This window comes from Diplotaxodon limnothrissa, linkage group LG23 (genome assembly GCF_057381915.1).
Source record: "Diplotaxodon limnothrissa isolate DT_005_m linkage group LG23, D_limnothrissa_male_GT1.1, whole genome shotgun sequence".
Classification (NCBI taxonomy): Eukaryota; Metazoa; Chordata; class Actinopteri; order Cichliformes; family Cichlidae; genus Diplotaxodon; species Diplotaxodon limnothrissa.
The window spans coordinates 34,166,039-34,184,348 of record NC_140617.1 but is presented as its reverse complement, the minus strand read 5'-3'; the positions used below and the strand labels follow the sequence as shown (position 1 = coordinate 34,184,348).

The 18,310-nt window shown below is 38.7% G+C and overlaps 1 protein-coding gene across 1 annotated transcript; it reads left to right on the top strand.

The window, feature by feature from the left end:
- The first annotated feature begins 5,779 nt into the window (after positions 1 to 5,779).
- On the top strand, positions 5,780 to 16,316 carry acp2 (acid phosphatase 2, lysosomal). The gene is made up of 13 exons (XM_085347678.1): positions 5,780 to 5,923; positions 7,820 to 7,915; positions 8,244 to 8,330; positions 8,589 to 8,649; positions 8,741 to 8,832; positions 8,921 to 9,019; positions 10,459 to 10,548; positions 11,170 to 11,253; positions 11,346 to 11,394; positions 13,793 to 13,881; positions 14,057 to 14,163; positions 14,281 to 14,456; positions 14,568 to 16,316. Exons 1-13 carry the CDS (start codon positions 5,834 to 5,836, stop codon positions 14,711 to 14,713), a joined length of 1,266 nt encoding a protein of 421 aa, XP_085203804.1. The 5' UTR covers positions 5,780 to 5,833; the 3' UTR covers positions 14,714 to 16,316.
- Positions 16,317 to 18,310: the final 1,994 nt, after the last annotated feature.

The following is an 18,310-nucleotide window of genomic DNA, read 5'->3' as shown; positions in this document are numbered from 1 at the left end:
AACAACATGTGACGCTGCTGCTCTAAAAACAGAATAAAACACACAGTCATAAGGGGGCGGGGCGTCCTGCAGGGGCCGTGCCTGTCCGTCACGCCAAAGCGTCGCCGACTATTGGCTGTTTTACTCACTTGAAACAAACAAACCCCGCCTCCCTCCCTGCTTCTCCAACAGCAACCTCTCTCACGTAGAAAACGAAAATACCAGCGAGTCCATTGAGGAACGTGAATTCCTATTTCCCACTGTAAAACGAAAGCGTCACGCACCCCCACTACCTCATCCCGCCCCCTCCGGGGTGTTTTCTTTCTTTTTTTCTGTTTTTCTTTTAAAACACCGACACCTCACTTCAAAATATATCCATGTTTGTCGATGTGATTGGCAGGCCAATTGAGCCCGTTTGGATTAATGGGGGATTTGAAATGTGCAGCATAATGCTGGATTGTAACCCTTTATTTCTCAAGAGGGGACGCTGTAAACAAGCCTGACGTCCCACTTATTATATAAGGCGTGTTGTGGCCTATTTTTATACCTGTGGGTATTCCTATCCAACTGGAACCTCGTGTTTCCTATTTGAGCGCATCTCCATTTATGCTCACATCCAACTGCCCGACTATATTCGGTGATAATTAGGGTGATTAGCTCTTTAAAAACTGTCTTTTTTTAAATGATGGGGAATGAAAAAGCAGAGAATGGTGGGGAATTCGTTGTTTTTTTTAGTCTTGGGTTCGGTATTCCCTTATGCTTATGTTGTACTTTATTTCCAAAATGTTCACACTGAATGAAAAACAGCTATCTCACAGAGAATAGTAGGAAAGGCTGAAGTAAACACCTCAGAGGCTTATGTACGAGCAAATTCTGCGGAAATGCTGCCATCATCTGTTTTCTTGGGCTCACTGCACAGCGTGTGATTCGGGGAAAACAAAGCAAAACTTTCCCTGGATCATATTTATAAAGTGTACGAACAGGAGCAAACCTGCACACAACATTCGGCATTAGAAACAGCTGCAGGCAGCAACAAATGGGACTGTTGTTGACATTTGACTGGCAGCCTTGGCGACAACATGAAGGGAAGGGTGCCGAATACGGTTGTTTTGCTGTTGATGGGAACGACACGTACAGGGTTTATTTAAGCACTCATTTGGATGCCTTTTTAAACCTCTGTACGACTCGTGGGCTCTTCCATCTTTAGTGTAAGCTCAGTTAAAAATGCAATAACACCAATTTTACACCTTCTCCAAGTATCATAATCCAAAGCCTAAATTTTGATTTTGTTAATTTTGTCTGATGCACCTTTTAGACCTCAGTACTAATGGATATATCATAGTTTGAATAGCAAAACTATATTCAGTGTAATGCGATTATGACATAAAGAAACATGAAGAATGATTTATGCCCCTAATTTACGTTTTCTCATAACTCACCGTAGACAACTTCGGAAAGCGTGCTCTGGGTAAATATTTGAGAGGTTTCACTTTTATCTAAATGATTTTACAGCCCATCATTAGTTGTGTTTCAAAATAATGTTCTAATGAGGAATAAAAACCTTAATAATACTGACTGAGTGAATACTATACATGTAAACAACGTGCCAAAGGTGTGGTTTACAGTTTTAACTCGCTTGCTCCTATTTCGCTTTCAGTTTATGTCTTAGCTCAGTAACTTTCACTTCATGTTAAAAACAAGCTGCCTGTTTTGTCATGAAAGCAGAGTATGATAACAATAAAGTAATAATGTCATTAACGTAGGATGTTTGAGGATTCTTTCCGGCTCAGTGAACTTTATTCTAGACCAAAAAAGACTTTAAATGGTCCCGATACAACTGAAAGACCCCTTACTTAGTAATTATAGGGTTTTCAACTGCCAGTATTGACAACATTAGGGATAAAACAGAGTGTCTCTTTTAGTAAACATCCACAGCCTACACATCCCTATACTCAAATTCTGATTGTAATTCATTTGCCAAACACATCAGAAACAAAGTTTAATTGATACTAAAGTTATTGTTCCTCATGTTTTCTAGCTATTGTGATAATATTAATTATTCTGAATTCTTTGGGTGAAATTATGATTTTTTTTTTTTACAGTAGATCAAAATAAAGTTTCTTAAAATAAATGTGTTTATTTTTACATTTTTTTAAACCAGTAAAATCCAGTGTTAATAGTCATAGTTGCACTAGTAAAGTAAAACGGTGGCAAATGGAAGACTGAAGGGAGTGTGATACCAGATCAGTACAAAGCTTTATATTTAGCTCTTTTAATCAGTACCATGTGGTGACTTTACTGAAAGGCAAGCAGAGACTGTGCCCCCACCACCGCCACACTGACACAAACATACAAAAACATCTTTTTCCACTGTTAAACAGGACAAATCAGACCTCAAACATAATGTGCTGCCTTTCTTTTATCATCTCGCCAGCTTGCCTGTATGAATGGACATTTTCACCTTTCTGGCTGAAGAATTGCAAAGACTTGTGTAGTTACATAAATATCAAATATATTCACCCAAAATATTTATCATTAGCTCGCAGTGGAGACTGGTGGAGGAATTTCTTAAAAACCATTTTTAAAGCAAAAGAAGCAACATGTAAAACTGCATTACTGGCAAGTTGTACGTAAATGATCAAAACTTCAAATAACTCTTCAGTAGAATAAATGTCTTATATCAGTGTGACAGGGATTGAAATGACTGCTGAAGGTGTTAAAACTGATGTCAAACATTTCATACTTTCATACTGTTTAATCTACAGTGATGCATCATATTCTATAAAGTCTTATGTTTGTATTGGCTAAAAAACACCTTTTAATGCTCTTGGGAAAATACCCCTACACCTTGATTTAAATAGAAATGCATTAAATATTTATTAATAACGAAAAATAAAAAATAAAATATCTGCGTGTGATGGTTAACTGTCAATTTCTGCAGCGTGATTAAAATGGACTGAAAAATGAATGTAGCATGCAGCAGAAAGGTTAAACTTCCAACATTCATTCAACAGAGTGATTTCTCATAGCTGTTATCCTGAACCTGTTTAGTTTGCCTGTTTTATTAAACTGGATTTGACATCTTCTCTTCGTCATTAGGAGGCTTTCTTTGCTAATGTACTAATGCACCTCGTCTTCAATACGTCACACATATTGGCAAAGGTGGTCTTTAAAAGAAAAGCCATCTATTATGATGCTAAACCCCAGACGCTCGTCTGTTTGCTAATGGTTGCTCCATTTTGACACAGTGCAGTTCAAATAAATTTTAGTTATATAGCACCATCACAATAACAGCAACCTAATGGTGCTTTATATTGTTAGGTATAGACCTTGAAATATTAGAGAGGGAACCCAAACAATCTGGTGATTGCTTATGAACAAGCACTTGGTGACAGTGGGAAGAAAGAACTCCCTGTGAAAAGGAAAAGGCCTGGGTTATCAGAGGAGCTTTTTAATCATGAAGACATGCAGCTAGCAGGGCTAAAAAAAGATGCAAATATTTATCTTGTAGCTGTATGACTTGTTCCATTAGTTATTTACAAAAAAAGCTTAGAAATTTTCAAAATAAGACTTAAATAATCGGAAGACTTTTGGGGGAAAACCTGGTTTTGTTAGAAGACTTTGCATCCATCCCACATTAGAAGGTGCAGCTCTGATTTGTAGAAGTTAATTTCCAAATTTATTAAACATTTAAATTTACAATAACAGACTACACAACAGTAGCCAACAAATTTCATTACAGTAGATGTATTTCTGAAAGCGCTGATGTTTAAGGAAGTTTTTCTCTGTTATCTGTTATCTTCTTCATTGTGGCAATCAGGTCATAAATTAATCCTCTAATTGGAGGTTGGCGGCTCCCTTACTTGGACACTGGCCTTTTGGCGGCACCTCAGCCAACTTGATGATTAAGTTTGTGGCCCACACAAACAGGTGAATTGAGAACTACAGGCAGTTATGATGCCTTTCCAACCAGTGCCATGATGTTACTGTCCTTGAAGATGCCCTCAGACAAAAATTGTTGTAATAGTAAAGGATGAGACTTTGGACCTTCTTAAAAGTATAACAGCTGGACAGGGATCTTTCCATTAATTTGTATGGGATCAATCCATGGGCATTGGAAAGATCCAGCTACAGTACTGACACATCCCCTCTGCTCCCCCGAGTCTCTCTTATCAGCTGGTTTACTACAACCGTGTGCTCTATGGACTCCTTCCCTCCTCCTCAACTGCTGTGCCAACATAGGAGTTCTTCAGAAGCAAATCCATGAAGCAATTTGTAACAATCTTGAACATGAAGTGTAATGCATAATTGTTGTTTATGTTACGAGTTTCGTCCTACTCTTCTGTTGTACTGTCATGTTTGTACTGGTACAGCTTCCTACAAGTATTTTATATACAACTAAACCCACAGATAAATACCTGTTAATTTGCACAATTTTAAGGCCCTCATTTTACTTTGCTATTGTATGATGACAAAAGATAAAGAAAGCCCTCCAGCTCTTTGAGCCCTCCTGAGGATCGGTAGCTGTGGTGTAAACATCTTTGAGCTTTGCACTTCTTGCTGCCAACAAAGAAAATGAGAATGGCGCAATTGAATAACAATCTTAGGAAAAGACAAAAAACTCCTGTTACACACAAAATCTAATAATGAACAGATAAACAAACAAACAAATATTAATGTAACTCCTGCATTTGGCTTCCACGTTGCATTTCCAAGTTCATATAAATCCCTGCGCTCAGTTCTATTTATGTAAAGCTATAAAATCCTTTCTGTTGTCAAAAAACACAACGTACAGCAAACTGTATAATGTAAAATAATCTAATATATAAATTGTATAAAAATTATATAATCTATTTATATCACTGAAACTCATTATGTATACTAAATCTAAATATACCTAAGAAATGTCACCATATTTGCGGTGATACTGTACTTTATCCAGTAGCGGTTTTTGATACGGGCGACACGGGCGGTTGCCCGGGGCGGCATAGTGGTGGGGGGCGGCATCACGGGCATCGGCAAAAAAAAAAAAAAAAAAAAAATTGCTCGTACTCATGCTGCCCCGACGTCATGCCAGCGCATACTGGGGATGGCATAGGCACCGATCGGTTTTCTATCGCCCATTTGCTGGGAGTAAGGGCGAGGTGCCTGCTGCTTGCGGCACAGGGAGGAGAGGGCGGGGTGGCGGGGGATTCTCTGGCTGGCTGGAGCAGCATCTAATAACCAACTCGCAAAATAAAACAAAATACAAACAAACCAACAAACACGAAAACACCCGACATTATGATACAGACTTATAATTTGCATGTTTTTTCGAAATTCTGTATGCGAAAAGTGAGCGCGAGAGCCCTCGGTGCGCTTCCTCGCTGCTGAAGTCAAAGTAAACTTTATTGTCATCTCCGCTACATACAGTCCTGTATATAGACAGACGAGACGACGAGGCTCCAGTTACAGCAGTGCAAGTAAACAAACAATAATTATAAGAAGAGCAAGAAAATAAATATACACTTTAAGACTAGGGATAAAGGGATCAATAACAATTTAAAATTGCTGCTCTGTCACTTCCGTTTATCGTTTCGAAATAAAATCTGACCCAGTAATTATGGAGCAAATGTGGATGAAAAATATCATCGTCGGTTTTATGAATACATATGAAAATAGCAGAAATACGCCCACCTCAATGGTTCCTCTTTTTAAATTTAATTTCCTTTAAAAATATTGCCAGTTTATTTTACGACTTCCGATGTAATTCGAGTCTGCTGCTGACTTGACCCAGCGCGCACAAGAGAGGAAATCGAGCCAGTTAGCAGCTGAAGCCAAGACAGGTTAGCGCTCTGCTGATACAGACAGAAACATGGTGCCAGCTGCAGTGCTCTTTGTTTTCACACTGACCTGTGTGTGTGGACGAGCCGCGGCAGAAAGAAAACTAGTGTATACGACTGTGGTGAGTAACGTTGAAGGTGTTGAAACGCCGCGAAAGCTGTGCGGAATTCCACAGTGTGTAGACGGTTGCGGAACTACATTTATAATTTAGGAGGTTTTCTGTAACCATCGGTTACTTGGCAACATGTATAGTTTCCTGTCTAGGAATGACATCTGGCAGAAGTCTTTGGAGTCTTTTAGAAACATCGGCATATAAATAATACATTCACGAATAATTATCATTAGGAAATTAGTAGGTAGGTTAAGTGTTTTGCCTCTCACCAGTAGCTAGTATCGTATTGAACTAGAAGGCTGCAATGCTAACCCGTTCTAAGACTGCACACTGAAGGAATATGTCAACGTCAAAGTATTAGAAATTGTCAAATGGCACGGTGTGCACTGACTTCAGACGAAACCACTACAGGAATCCTCACTACATGCTAACTCTGTTAGCAAGTGTCTATCATTACTTTAGTAAGAAACCTGAGGTGTTGTGGGCTGTAATGTTAATGTCACCGCTGGCACCAGGAGCTGCATGACAGGCCTTACCTTTCTGACGTGACAACTTAGCGAACTTAATGAAGTTGGAATGAGCTCTGTCGATACACACAAACACTTAAAAAAAAAAAAACCCGAACAATAAATGTGTAAATGTAGGTCACAGTGATGATAGTGTAGAATGAGCCCAATAGTCAAAGAACAGATGCACAAACTACAAAAGAGCCAATATTTACAGATGATCGGGAACACCGGCATGCCTCATTAAAGAAAAACAAAGTGTTTAAGGATAAGGAAGTTATTGTCTTCAAGAGGCAACAATGAGCTATACACTGCAAGATGTACTGTTTTCTGTTGTCTTCCAGTCCATATGTGTTTTGCTTGCTCTATGGGTGGTGCACATTAGGATCTTTTTTTTGCATGTCTAAGACTACCAACTGAAAAGGGAAAATTGCCTGTTTTTTAACACTTTGTGTATTGGGGAGAGCTCCAGGTCACATGTTCCCAATGTGTTTTAACAGGCATTGGCAACAAAAATGTTGCCATAGTGTGAAATAGGAGATCAGGATATACCTGGACTCATTCTTAGAAACTTACATGGAGAGCCAAGACTGTATTGTAGAACAGATAAGATTAGAAAGGGATAATCCACTCTTCAAATAGACTTGTGTAAACTAGAAAGCAGCATTTCTCTAGAGTGGTTTGAAAGCTGAAATTTAAAACCATTTGATGTGTACTGTAGGATGTTTAGGTGGAACTGCTTGTAATAGGATCTCCTTCACTTGAAACTGATCGTAATCAACCCTCATACCAATGTTAGGGTTCATAAAAGACCTGCTTCATAAATACAGGTTTCACTGTAGCCTTCTTATTATTAAATATGACACAAACTGCATTTAGTCGTTATCCGTGCTGTTTTTAGGGGACTGGTGTTAAAGCCATTTGTCCTAATGGTTTGACATTATAGTGTTTGCTAAGCAGTTTCAGGTGTCTGCTGACTGGGTATTATGTCCACCAGTGATACTGATAAAAGTAGAACAAAGGTTTTGTTGTCAGTATATGCAAGATAAGCTGCAGATGTTGCAAACAGTGATGTGCACTGTCGGGCAAATATTTTTCCTAAAAAAAAAAAAAATCCAAACACACACATTTTTGACCTGTTTACTGATTTACAGTTTCAGAACCACCAGGAGTAAGAGCTTGTTTCGTTATAATTCATGCAAAGCACCTTTGGTAGACTTTAAAAATATGTTTATGAAGATGGAAAATAATATTTCATGATTTGTCAGGCTTTCAGTGTGCGTATAAATGATACACAGAGCACACTTTGTGCAGCTTTGAATATTTGAAAATATTAAATTAAACTGTTTTAAATGCCAGTTTTTCATGACACTCTTTCTTTAACTTCTGTCCTTTCCAGTTGTTTCGGCATGGCGACAGATCACCAGTCAAAGCCTATCCCACCGACCCCCACCAAGAGAGCGACTGGCCGCAGGGCTTTGGTCAGCTGTCACAGGTATAACCAAGACTGCTTTTTATTCTAATGTAAACTGTTAAATCTACATTTACTACAGCAGGCAGTATTGTGTGTAGTAGAGCTGTCACACAGCTAAAGCTGATACAGAAAAATGTGTTCAGGGTACAAGCTAGATTACTGTTTTCCAAGTTTGTACAAAAAATAAAAGATAAATGAGATAAATACAGGTCATGCAAAATGTTGCAGCCAGGCTCCTGAGCAACACCAACCAGCTGGCCCATACTACTCTGATTTTTAACATACTACATGATTTTACAGTTCTGCTACTTTAGCCAGAGTGTAACTTATTTCATATTTGTCGTTGTAGATAGGGATGCAGCAGCACTTTGAGCTGGGCCAGTTTCTGAGGACTCGATACGAAAAATTCCTCAATGCATCCTACAACCGGCACGAGGTGAGATGGAGCCTCCTTTTCACTTTTAGTCCACATGACAAGTCGTCATGAAGCTTTTATAGTCAAACTGTGACTCTTGTTAATATTTGACAGAAGAGGCCTCTTCAGAGTTCGCACCAGCGCACAAATTCCTGTAATATGACGGAAGAGTGCCTCTGTTTTTGTGCAGTTTGTTTCTTAATATTTAACTTTTGACTGTTGATATCCTAAATTTCAACTATAATACATCTTAACCTGCTTAATGCCTTTTGTCTTCAGATCTTAGTTCGCAGTACAGACTACGATCGCACCCTTATGAGTGCCGAGGCCAACCTCGCAGGTCCGAAGACCTCTTCTTTCTAATATTCATACTGCTGTTTCTGGTACTCTTCTCATTTGGCGTGCCATATTTTTTTTCCCCCCTCATCCAGGTCTTTATCCTCCCAGCGGCCAGCAGGTCTTCAACCCTAACCTGAAGTGGCAGCCGATACCTGTCCACACTGTGCCGCAAAGTGAAGAGAGGGTTAGTGTATGAAGTCACTGCTGTTTGAAGTTGTTTATGTTTGCGAAAAGTTAGTCGGTGTCTGAAATATGTCTTTTTTGTTTTTTAGCTTCTCTCATTTCCTTTGAAAGACTGTCCTCGTTACCAGCAGCTGATGAATGAAACCGAACACACGGAGGAATTTTTAAACGTTACTGCAACGTACCAGGTACCGCTTCTCTTCTTTAGTATATCTATCCATTACTGTTGGGTCAGACGTATAGACTCAGCTTTAATTCAAGCGATTTAATATAAATAGTAATGTATTGACTGTTTAGAAATGCACTCAGTTTCATGTTTTTATGCTTATATAATGATAGCTAATTATAAATATAAGGAAATTAAACAAATGGAATTAACTTTAGACGTTTTCTCTCATCGAATGCTGTGAAAATGAGCCACACCTGGCCTTAAAACAGATCATTGGCCAATCACCTTTAAGCATAAAAAATCGACTGTATATGTTTGTTTTTTTTGTTTTGTTTTTTAAGTGTAGTTTTCCTAAATGATTTATATTTTAGTTTTGTTAGAGAAAAAGTGAAAGCCTGCTTTTCAGTCATGCTGTGATTGCTTTGTTTTCATTCAAATCCTTTATGGTGGGATACAAAAGGGGAAATCGTGCCATTGTCCCAAACGTTGTATAAAGAAAATTTTCACAGAGCAGACTTGTGAAAAACTCAAGTGCATTCTTATGGCTTTCATCGAAATTGAGAGGATTAGCAGCAGCTCGGTGCTGCTAATGAATTAATCAAGTGTGATCACCCCTATAAAAGCAGAGGTTTTGGCAGTTGACTGATCTGGAGCATTTTAGCTATTTTAACAAAATGCTGGAATCTTCCCAGCAAATTCGCTAACAAATTCAGTTAGCATGTTAAATGTTAAAGTTCAGGAGGGTAGAAAAATGGTCATAAAAATGACTGAACAAGTACGGCTTATTTGGAAAGGTTGCTAGAAGAAAACCTCCTGACATGGCAGCATGACTTAGGTTTGCAACACTGTGTTTAAATACATCACAAAGCTTTGACCAAAGTACTAAATGAAGATGTTTGACAAAAACCAAACGCAGTATATCAGCAGAAATACCTCATATCAACTGTTAAGCATGGTGGTGGAGGGGTGATGATTTGGGCTTGTTTTCCAGCCAGAGGACCTGGGACCAAGAACTTCTTTGTGTACCAAAGTACTCCAGAGCTTGGCTGAAACAGGTCTTGTTACAGTACAATTATCCCAGGCACACTAACAATCCTGACAAACAAAAGAATCAATGCGTTGATACAGTCGTAGTCAAAGTCCAGACCTCAAACTGGCTGAAATAAGACCTCAAAGGGCTTTAAGAGAGCTTTGCGTAAACAAATATCCACAAACAAAATGAACTGAAGCAATGTTGTAAAGAACAGCGACCCAAAGAGAGACAAAGTCGTACAGAAAATGATTACTTCCAGTCTAAAAGCTACTGAATCATGGGTGTACTTGGTTTTTCAAAGAATGCATACAATCCTGTGAAAATGTTCTTTTTCACATGACTGTAAATGACTTTTTATCATTGGAGAATAAAGAGTAAGAGTTGGAGGTACACTGTTCACAAGTCTGCTTTGTTCTTCTCTTCAGGATATCATAGAGTTGGTGAGGAACAAAACGGGGCTGAAGGACACCACTGTGGAAACTGTCTGGAGTGTGTATGACACTCTCTTCTGTGAGGTAAGAACACACACACACACACACACACACACACACTAAAAACACCAAGGGAAAGCCAAATTCTCTGTCAGCCGGTTTGTTGAGTTTTTATTTACAGCAGCAACATGTCAGAGCAGAATAGGCCCAGTTTTAAATGATCCAATGTTTTCTACTGCTGTCAGATATGCAGCTAAAAGAGGCCGTCACGTTGCTTTAGTTTCAAAATAACAGCACCGTGCTAGTCAGGACAAATCTCATATGTCACATGAGTTTTATTCTGATAACTCAACTGACCATTTTGAGGAAACGATGAACAGTTTTGGTAACACAATGTTTGAGGAACAGCAAAGTGCTGCTCACAGCAGTTTCACATTTTTCTTGTCTCACTTCCTGCATTTCAGCCTGACTTTAGGTGGACCGCATGAGCAGTGGCGTGCCACTGTTACACTGTTCACACTTTTACTCTTAGTGAGAATAAAGTAAAGTAAAAGGTGCCATTTATACACCAAATGGTGTTAATTTTCATTTGAGCAGAGTACAGCTGGGACACAGAGTGCAACCGCTGAGTAACTAAGTAGGAAAGTATGAAAAAACTCGTCTTTATGTCTGTCTGTGTTGCCCCCCCCCCCCCCCCCCCTCCAGTCTCAGCACAACATGACGGCTCCTGATTGGGTCTCGCCTGACGTTATGAAGAAGCTCCAAAAGCTCAAAGACTTTGGATTTCAGGTAAAAGCTGTGGTTCCATCTCAGCTTTCATTTAAAGTTTCTGATCTCAGTACTGATATTTACTAATATTATCTAATGTGACATGTTTGCAGGTCATATTTGCGGTGCACGAACAGCAGGAGAAGAGTCGGCTGCAGGGAGGTGTGTGTCTGTGTGTGTGTGGCTACCAAAACTAAATTTGTTATGTTTCAGCGTCAGCCTGACAAGAAGATGTGGTTTGAAAAAAAACAAAACCCCAATAACCCAAGTATGTGTTTGGGTGTCTTGTTAGAGTTTTTAGAAGAACGAAATGAAAAACATGAGAACACTTGTTATGATCAGTGTTGGGTAAGTTACTTTAAAAAAGTAATTAATTACTAATTACTCAGTCAATATTGTATTTAAAATACTTATCTAATTACTGTGTCAGAAAAGTGACTTAATTACTAAATAAGTAATTTAACTAAATACTTCTTAAAATCCCTATACACCTTGAGTGGGCAAACAATAGAAATTAAACTCTTTAAGTAATAAATACATTTTTTTAAAGACGGAGACTCTACAGTACGCAGCAGTAGCATCTCTTCCACAATGTAGCCTGCAATCATTGTTTTAAGCTCACCTTCAGACGCTTTCTGTGCTGCTGAAGTAAAATCAGGCTTTGCCTGCTTAGCAGGAGTTGCCGCGGTGTTATCCATGGATGATGAACAAAGATCACTCAGAAGTGTTCGTCTATGCTCTCGTGTCAGGCGCTTCTATAGATTACTCGTGCTATTAACAGCGGCCGATAGTTTTTTCTCCCCAGGACATAGCTTACATATTACTCTAATATTCTTGTCTGCTTGTTTCAGAAAAGTGAAGAGTCGGGAATATGTCCATTTCAAAAAACAGCCACTCGCTTCAGCCAAGTCCGACATCTTCCGCTTTAGAATACGACTATGCAGCAAACTGGCGCAAAATGACGAGCACCTGCACTGCAACGATGTTAAAGCAGCAGAGTTTACTTCTACGTTTAGAAGACAAATTATTGAAATTAAACAATGATATTCAGCGAGTTTAATTATTTTACAATGTAACGCAAGTACATTGAAAGTAACTGTAATTAAAATACCTAAAAATGAACAGTAATTAGTTACTCTACTTTTTCAGTGGAAAAGTAATTTAATTACAGTAACGCGTTACTTAGTAACACATTACACCCAACACTGGTTATGATGCAGGAATACTTGACTCCATCTGCAGTAAGTACAGATAAATAGCACTCTTGGATTGGATACTTTTAAAACTCCCGCCTCTGAGTACAGTGGTATTACAGTTGCTTTGTGTTCGCTCTACAGTACTAAAATATAAATATAGTATTAATAATTTAGCATTAATACACATGAAAAATGAGATATTGACACAAAGAAAGCCATTAAACAAATTTTGGAGTATATTTGTGAATTCTGTTTCTAAGAACAGTAATTAGTTCATTTTTAAGGAGAAATCTGTGAACTCTGCACCGTGACTTGGCAAGGGTCTTCTGTATTACTTTTGCATATGTGAAACGTGCAGTTTCTGTAAAATTCAAAAACGGAAATGTGATTAAGATAAGAGCATGCTACAGAAACAGTACGTAATCTGCTCTTACTCTCTGGTAACAAACATGTAGCACTGAGTTATAGAGACAGGACTGTCGAGCACACTTTTAGATTAGATATAATGAAGATTTCTGCTTTCATACAGAGTCAGCCTGTGGTTGTTTACAGCCCAGTTCTGTGTTTTTTAGAATTTAATTTGTGGGATAAGTCACCCTACGTTGGTGTTCTGGGGTTAATCTGGCAGTAGGTTGGAGTAGCATCATGAATGCGATAAATTAAAAACAGCGGTGCTGTTGATTTTCTCATGGTTTTTATATATGTAAAAATATGTTAAGAGTAGGTGAAAAAATCCAACACTAAAGGGAGTATTTGTGACGGCTTGATGATGATCTGCAGTGTGTTCATGTCTGAAGGCGCATGTTGTCCTTTTTTAATCATTTTTTGAATAACAATGGATCTGTGTTACACAAAGTCTTTTTTTCTGTTCAATTTATTTATACAGCACCAAGTCAAAATAACAGTCACCTCAAGGCGCTTTATATTGTAAGGTAGACCCTACAATAATACATACAAAGAAAACCCAACAATCATATGACCCCCTGTGAGCAAGCGATTTGGCGACAGTGGGAAGGAAAAACTCCCTTTTAACAGGAAGAAACCTCCGGCAGAACCAGGCTCAGGGAGGGGCGGGGCCATCTGCTGCGACCGGTTGGGGTGAGAGAAGGAAGACAGGATAAAGACATGCTGTGGAAGAGAGACAGATTAATAAAAGATATGATTCAATGCAGAGAGTCTATTATCACATAGTGAGTGAGAGAGGTGACTGAAGAAGAAATGCACACAGCACTCACTAGAAGGAGCAATAATTGCAAATGCTGTTTGTTTTTTCAGGAGATTTATTAACAGTATTAAAATGATTCGAGCTGTCATTCATGGCTACAGGATTAAAGGGATAATAGTATCTACTGTCTGTCTTTCAGGGATGCTGCTGGGTGAAATCGTGAAGAATCTTTCCAAGATGGCCGTTCCAGACCCAAAACAGCAGCTGAAAATGATGATGCTCTCAGCGGTGAGCTAGTTTGAAGACTTATTAGTAACTTTTTGAATTGTTGGTAAAAGATTGTTTTGTTTTTTGACTGAGCCATGTTAGCAGTCTCCCTGTTTCTGGTTTTTGCTAAGCTAAGTAAGCTAGCTTAAGCTGTCCTATACTATTCTTTATATGTGTGTGTCTGTGTGCCTCACAGCATGACACCACTGTAGCCGCTCTGCTGGCCAGCTTGAGCGTATTTAATGGAATACAGCCGCCATATGCCTCCTGTCTCATGATTGAGCTCTACAGGGAAGACAACGGGTAAACACACACGCAAGCATCACAGTAAAACAGACTCCATTGAGTTGATAACAGTATATTTAAGTGGGATGATGGGACTTGTAAAATTGTAAAAGTCTTTGTCTCGTGTCCACGCAGCTCTGCTTCAGTGTCCATGTTTTACCGGAACAACACCAAGGAGCCCCCGTACCCGCTTCAGTTACCGGGCTGCTCCCTTGACTGCCCCCTGGATGAGTTTGTAACAATTACAAAGGTCTTCATCTCAGACGACAGAGACAAAGAGTGTCAGCTCCCTTCAAAACACACAGATAAACGTGAGCACTTCACACATAATAAAACATGACACACTTGACTGTAAACATAAAAAAAAAAAAATAGACTAAAACAGTTTTGCATCATTTTTGCATTCTTCTTCATATTTGCAGTGGTCATCACCAGCCTGGCTGTGACCGGATGTGTGCTCCTCGTCCTCATTGTCATCCTCCTCGGCGTTCTTTGTCGGCACAAGGATCCAATAAACAGCCGGGGATACCAGCATGTGATCAACCAGGAAGGCGGAGAGGATTCCTGACAGAAGCACAAACTCCTTCCTCGGAGATCTCCAAATCTTGCATCTTGGGAGACCAGCGATGACGATGAACTTTGAACTCTAACCCACCCGCTCGCAGAAAATTTCAAACTCAACCCAGAGAACAACTCAGCAAGACTTTAGATCCCGAGATGAAAGCGGAGAACATCCTTGGTTTTAACATTCCTTGAAAAAAAATTTTTTTAAATTTGCATCTTTATTGCTAAAGACTGAAAATATAGATTTTTTTAATTGAACGTAAATGAGTAGATTTTAATGAAACGTGTGGAGGATGGGGTTGGGTGTTGCATTTTAAGAATCCAGATTTTTATAATAGCAGTTAAAAAGACAACAGCTGTGCTGTGAAAATTTTTTTTTTCCTTAATAGGTCAGTCAGAGCGCGGCCTCATTCTGGGCATTTGCAAAATGAGTCATTTACAGATGCTGCACTTAATAACTCCGCGGTGACGTGGCATTACATGGTTAATGGTAAGGACCCATCACACTTACCATAGTTGCCCTCACAAACAGCAGTGCACACCCATCTAGTATACACAGTGACAGGGCTGTGGTCGCGCCACAGTTTGCGCATAATGCTACCAATACAGCAACCATAATGGGCAGTTTATGCACTGTAGCATCATGACTAACTGCTAGGTAAGCTAACCATGTCTTGTCAGCTCCTCTCCAGCACATCACATGTTACATAACCCCACTTGCTTGTTTAGAGTACGTTCAGATTCACCAAGTGCCACACTGGGAAAATATATGCCTTACACAGTCATTTCATGTAGCCATACATTTGGTCTCCATTAGCCCTTCAGCCAGTTCACAAAGAGTTTATTAGCCTTTGTTAAACTTAGTCAAGCAACATGCTGCATAATGATTACAGTTCTCAAAGGTGGCAGCAATACAACCCATTCACAGCATCATGCTTCACAAGTGTGAATCTGGGCAGTAATGCAAGTATGTGCCGCTGAATAAATCCAAAATATATCCTGATGGGAAGTAATTAATCTTACACAATATTAGTGCAAGTCTTACTTAACAACCTGTTTCTGTGTTAAACGTGACAACTTGATGACTGTTGAGGTGTGGAGGTGCACTTATCTGTTTGCTTTGGCATTTGCATGGTGCTTTGCAGATCTGTTAACACAGGATGGGGTAAAAGCTGCAGCTTTTGGTTCTATTAATTTACTAAAGAGGTTTAATCCAGCATATGTCTTCTTGTAATTATATCATTGCATTCTCCTGGATATTTCTAACTGCAAACCTGTGTGTTTGTGCCAGTGCTTTCATTCATTCTGCCTCTCAGTGTGTGTATGTGTTGCTTTTGCACACTGGGGGTAAGGTTGATTCATTTCAGCTTTGGATCTGTTTTGACTCCAGCACCTAATGATCAAGATGCCTTGTATGTTTTTAATAATATGGTGTTTTTTATGCTGTTTGTAATTTCAAATCTTCCATCTGTGTTTGATTTAATAAAGGGAGGTCTGTCACTGAATGCTGCCAAGCACATTGGCAGCTTGGCTTAAGCCCAATGTTTAATCTCTTTGCAGCAAGAAACTAAAATAGTATTCTTGGAATTACCAAGAAGAATCATTAGGGTTTTTTTGTTTTGTTTTTTTGTTAAAGGTGTAATCTGAGTGGGGGTTTTTTGCCCCCCCCCCAGCTTCGTTTTTAATCGATCCATTTATGAAAATCTGAGAACTTGGGAACACTGGAAATGCATCTTTGACTCTCTGCCTTATTTTTTTTAATACTTTAAGTCATTAAAACCCATTAATGGTATCTCACAATGTTTTACAAAAAGAAAACACCCAGTTTTGGATGAGATTTTCAGACTGCATATAAAAGATGGCCAGAGCTTCCACCCCACCCACCTTTGTTATAGCATTCATGTTACATATTAATTACATTATGGACACCCAGACGCATTTCTACAACAACAAGCATGCACACTGGGTTGTAATGAAAAACCAGTTGAGTCGTAGCAAGTCCATCGGAGTAGGTACTAATGGAAAAGTGCCTTTAGAAATACAGTGTGTAAAATCTCACCACTAGATGTCAGTAGACAGCAGTCGACTAAATTCTGTTTTCTTGCCCCTCCCAGTTCAGTTGCATAATCCTAGTTTTGAACTGGTTGCTGGCATAATCTTAGTTTATAATTCAATTCAATTTTAATTATATACTGCGACAAATCACAACAACAGTCGCCTCAAGGTGCTTTATATTGTAAGGTAGACCCTACAATTTGTGATCTTTAAATTAATAACTTACAAGGTGCACTACATATATGGCTGTTCTCCAGTGACATACTTGAAACGCAGTCAGGTGGAACGGCGATGTCCATGTTGGTTTTTTTATTCCAGATGGTGGGGCAGCATGGCAACTTCGATAAATCTGTGCTCACTCCTGTGTCTTTTTAATTGATTAATCCTAAGTTTATGAGAATGCGTTAGTTTGTTGGGAGACATAATTACACACTAATCAATGAGTAAAAATGTTTTTCTGTTAAATGGGCTAAAATAGGTTAAATTGTTTTTTTCAGGTAGAAAACCAAGTGGTATAAAAGTCTACTGAAAAACAAGTTTAAGTTCATTTAAAAAACGTTATTCATAGTAAAGTATTTGAAAAAAAAAAACAGTTTTAACCTCCTAGGACCTGGCGTCCACATATGTGGACATCACATTTTGGGTTATTTAGACCAAAATACTAAATTTTGCTCTACAAGGGCCTGATAGCCACTTACGAGGACATTATACTGCTACTGTTCTATCAAAATTTTAAACGAATATCCTCATGTGTGGATATTATTTTATTTTTCTTAAAAACAAAAATAAGGTAATAAAAAAAAAATCTGGTAATTCTTTGTTTTTACATTCATTGGGCCCCAATATGCCCAAATATCAAAGAGAAATTAAAAATGCATACCGTGGAAGAGTTCGGGTCTTAGGAGGTTAAGGCAGCTGAGTGAAAATACACTGGGTTAAACAACGAGACTTCAGTAACCAATAGGTGATGTAACACTGGCTATGTCCATGTTATATTTCAGTCTGTTTTGCATAAGTAAATTCAGGAACCAAATTTAAGTCTAAGCCACGAGGATGTGTACTTTGAACTTGCATTTTGCAGTTATCACAAATCAGTTTAAAAATAAATAAATAAAAGAATGGACATTTGCTAAATGAGCCAAAATGTGCTGTTATTTTTTGTGTGCACAACATGAAAAGAAATTACATATTCCAGGGAAAATGAGACTTAAATCTAATCAGAAATCAAAGCTGTTATGTTTTCTGGTGCTACATCTTGCAGCTCTCTGAGGAATAGCTAACATCTCACCTTCAGTTCGGATCATTTCCATAATCTTGTTAGCTGGTCAATTCTGCTGTGTGTACTCGTAGGCGAAGTCAGAACTGGTCAGATCCATGTTAGCAAACATAATGAGGACCTTCTATACATGAACGATTTCCATCTTAAAAACAGTGCAGTAGGCCTTTATTCAAACATGGTAGTGTTTTTCTTGCATACATCATTAGTGATCTCTTGCACAGTAGGTTACATTCATTATGGCCACAGATGAAACAATTCATAACATGA